Raw genomic sequence first — 3,397 nt, forward strand, 5'->3', positions numbered from 1 at the left:
CTTCAAGTGATTAGAGCCCAGTATTAGATACCATCTGGAAGCATAAGAACGATATCGTCTTCCACAGAGCACCTAGATCTAGGATCCCAATGGAAAAAAGCTTCGAGGGAGTGCGGGCGCTTACTGCCCTTTTTTTTAATACATTAAACTTTATGGAGGGAAAAAAAAAAAACAGTGCTCTGCTCCAAGAGCAGCAGAAGGCCATTGTCTCTGGGCCAATTGTCATCAGAACCACACTTAGATAAACGAATAATATACTCTTATATTTTCATTGCATTGTATAGTTGAACATAGCTTGGGCTTCTTGCACATTTCTCTTGGTCGGCTGTAAAACAACTCATGTTGGTTTCTGATCATCCTATCCATGAAAGGTCTCAAAAGGTCGCATCCCTATAGATAAATGCTTCTCGCAGAATTCCACCATTTATTTCGGCATAACATTGGAATTCTCAAGAAGGGAAGAGAGAGCACAGGATTGAAATGTGTGGCCAGCAGATGCATGTAGAAGCCTTTTGTGATGTCCTGGGTGCTAATGGTTCGCAAGATGTTAAAGCCTTCTGTGATGCCCTATCATGGGTGCTAATGAGTCAAGGGCATGACCCAGAGAAAAATGCTGCTGTTGAGAACAATTCCGTGATGTCCTGAGCAGATGAAGAAGCCTTCTGTGATGTCCTGGGTGCTACTAAGTCAAAGGGCGTGAGCCAGAGAGCAATGCTGCTGTAGAGAACAATTATGTGATATCCTGGGTACTAATGAGCCCAGGGGGTGAGCAGATGCAAAAGCCTTCTGTGATGCCCTGGGTGCTAAGGAGTCAAAGGGGTGAGCCAGAGAAACATGCTGCTGTAGAGGAAAATTGTGTATGTCCTGGGTGCTAATGAGTCGAGGGGGAGAGCAAGTGATGTCCTGGGTGCTAATGAGCCAAGGGGGTGAGCCGGAGAACAATGCTGCTCATGCATGGTCTGGACTCCGGTTGTTCTTCACGAGTACTTTCAAGAGCTATCCTTACAACCTGCTCTACCTGTTGGCAAACAATTTCTTGCTGCGGAAGACGAAGGAGATGGGGATCCATCATTTGCTCCACCCTCCCTTCGTCCAACATCTTCCTGGCCTCGCTTGGAGTCCACAGTTTGCCACAGCCGTCTTGGACATTGCGTCGGCCTCTCACTATCTCGAACAGCAGCATGCCAAAACTGTACACATCTGCACGATCAGTGATTTTCTTCCCTTCCTCACGGCTTTCCTTGAGCTCTGGGGCCATGTAGCCTCGAGTTCCCCTTCTCTCAAATGAGATGAAGGTTTTTCCTGTGCGCTCTACCAGCTCTGAAATCCCAAAATCGCACAGCTTTGGCTGTAAATCATGATCCAAGAGGACGTTCGCTGCCTTCACATCGAAGTGTAAAATGCAATCCTGGCAGTCCTCGTGTAAGTATGAAAGACCGTGTGCTATCCCCAAGGCAATCTTGCAGCGCTGCTTCCAGTTCAGTGCTGATGGAGCAGTTGCTCCGAACAAAACCTTCTCCAGCGACCCATGTACCATAAACTCGTACACCAACAGCTTGATCCCATCCTCATCGCACAGTCCCAATAGACGTATCACATTCGGATGTGTTACTTCGGCGGAAGCTCTCGCCTCTGTTCCAAATACTTTGGTGCCCGCATTTAAACGTTTGACAGCCACTTCCATTCCATTTGGAAGGACACCTTTGTATACTGCTGCAAAGCTACCCATTCCCAATCTATTCTTGTGCGAGAAGTCATTAGTTGCTTTCGATAAATCTTTCAAGGACATCCGCCATATGAAGTTTGGCATGCTTGACAATTCATCCTCTTCGCCCTTGTAATTCCTCAGACTATTTAGGAACTCCATTATTTCCCGCTCCTCCGTTTTTGCTACAGATCCCTTTGAATTTGAAGCTGATCCCTCCGAATCTAAGGCTAGCGGGAGGTCTTGGAAGGATCCTGGAGCCTCCCATGGTTCCACTGGAGAAGGTTTTAGATGCCGTTCAAACTCCTCACCATCGAACTCTGTCAAGGCAGACATGAAGTCCTTGGGGTCATCCACCCTCATAAGAACAAGCTTAACGTGCCTCAAAAAGCTGCTGATCTCTCTGAAATGAGGGCGCTCGGAGGGTTCGGAATCCCAGCATCTACTGATGAATGCAGCTAGGGTAGGCGGACAGTTCATGGGTAGTGGTGGCCTCTCAGCTTCCCGTCTTGTGAGTTGTTCAATCTGGGCAGAGATCAGCTGTACGCCCTCGAACGGCCTTAGTCCTGTCAAAATTTGCGAGCATGTTATGGCGAAGCTATATACGTCTGCCTTCCATGAATACGTGGCTGTTAGCAAGTAATCAGGATCAATAAAGGCCGGCGTGCCCGCAACAACAGAAGTCGACAAACGGAATTCGGGGTCTGTTTGAGGTGTTTCTGTCGTACAGATCGAGAGACCAAAATCAGAAATTCTGATGCGAAACTCTCCGCTGTAGAGTTCTTGGGGTTCGCAAGCCTCTACCAGGATGTTCTCTGGATTGATGTCCCTGTGCATCACTCCGGACTCGTGCAAATATTCCATGCCCCTCGAAATCTGCAGCATGATATTCACGGCTACAGCCAAAGGGAAAGGCCCCTCCGTTTCCATACCTGTCCCGTCCTTCCGTTTCCATACCTGTCTAATCTCTTCTCCAAGACTCCTGCTCATGAGCTCCATCACGGTTGCAAGTCTATTGCAGCCTTCCACACGACCCAGGCTCACGCCAAAACTACGCATTACGAACGGGTGTCTGAAACGACACGAGGCCTGCTCATTGATCGTGTACTGCTCAATCCCCCGAATCTCAGGTTTGTAGCATTTGATTGCCACAGGCAAATCAAGCCACGACGCCTTGAAAACAATTGCAAAGCCACCTTTGAATTTCACATTGCTGCTTTCCACACCGAAGCAACGCAGGGGCAACGACGCATTTACGAGTGCGCGTTTGGTATGAAGAGCCATCTGTTGACGAGAATTTACGCTCTTGGTCTTCCTTGACGGGAGAAACCAGCAGATGTTCCTGCTGAGATTACCCTCACCCACCTCCGCCCGTCCCATCTCCAGCTTAGCCAATTGCTCTTCGACATCCCCCAATGGGAGATCATCCCTGCCAGTCAGTTGTTCGTCGAGATCATCTCTGCCGGTCAAGAGGCTCTTGGTCTTCCTTGATGGGATACACCAACACATGTACCTGGTGAAATTAGCCTTACCCATCTCCACCTCACCCACGATACTGTCCAAGTCCGCCAGGAGCTGTTCGACATCCTGCCGCCGGAGATCGTCTGCCCCAGTCAATCTTTCCAGTTCTTGGCTACAGTCTCGAACCCTCCTGGCCGAAAGCGCAGAACAACTCTCCATGGAGTTCCCTTT

General features: G+C 49.0%; 1 protein-coding gene across 1 annotated transcript; it reads right to left on the reverse strand.

The window, feature by feature from the left end:
• Positions 1-303: 303 nt before the first annotated feature.
• LOC147884995 (uncharacterized) lies at positions 304-3,100 on the reverse strand. The gene has a single exon (XM_087397602.1). It carries the CDS (start codon positions 3,083-3,085, stop codon positions 911-913), a length of 2,175 nt encoding a protein of 724 aa, XP_087253728.1. The 5' UTR covers positions 3,086-3,100; the 3' UTR covers positions 304-910.
• Positions 3,101-3,397: the final 297 nt, after the last annotated feature.

Source organism: Dipteris shenzhenensis, chromosome 26, assembly GCF_047967505.1.
Source record: "Dipteris shenzhenensis isolate YYH24624 ecotype China chromosome 26, Dip_SZ_1.0, whole genome shotgun sequence".
NCBI lineage: Eukaryota > Viridiplantae > Streptophyta > Polypodiopsida > Gleicheniales > Dipteridaceae > Dipteris > Dipteris shenzhenensis.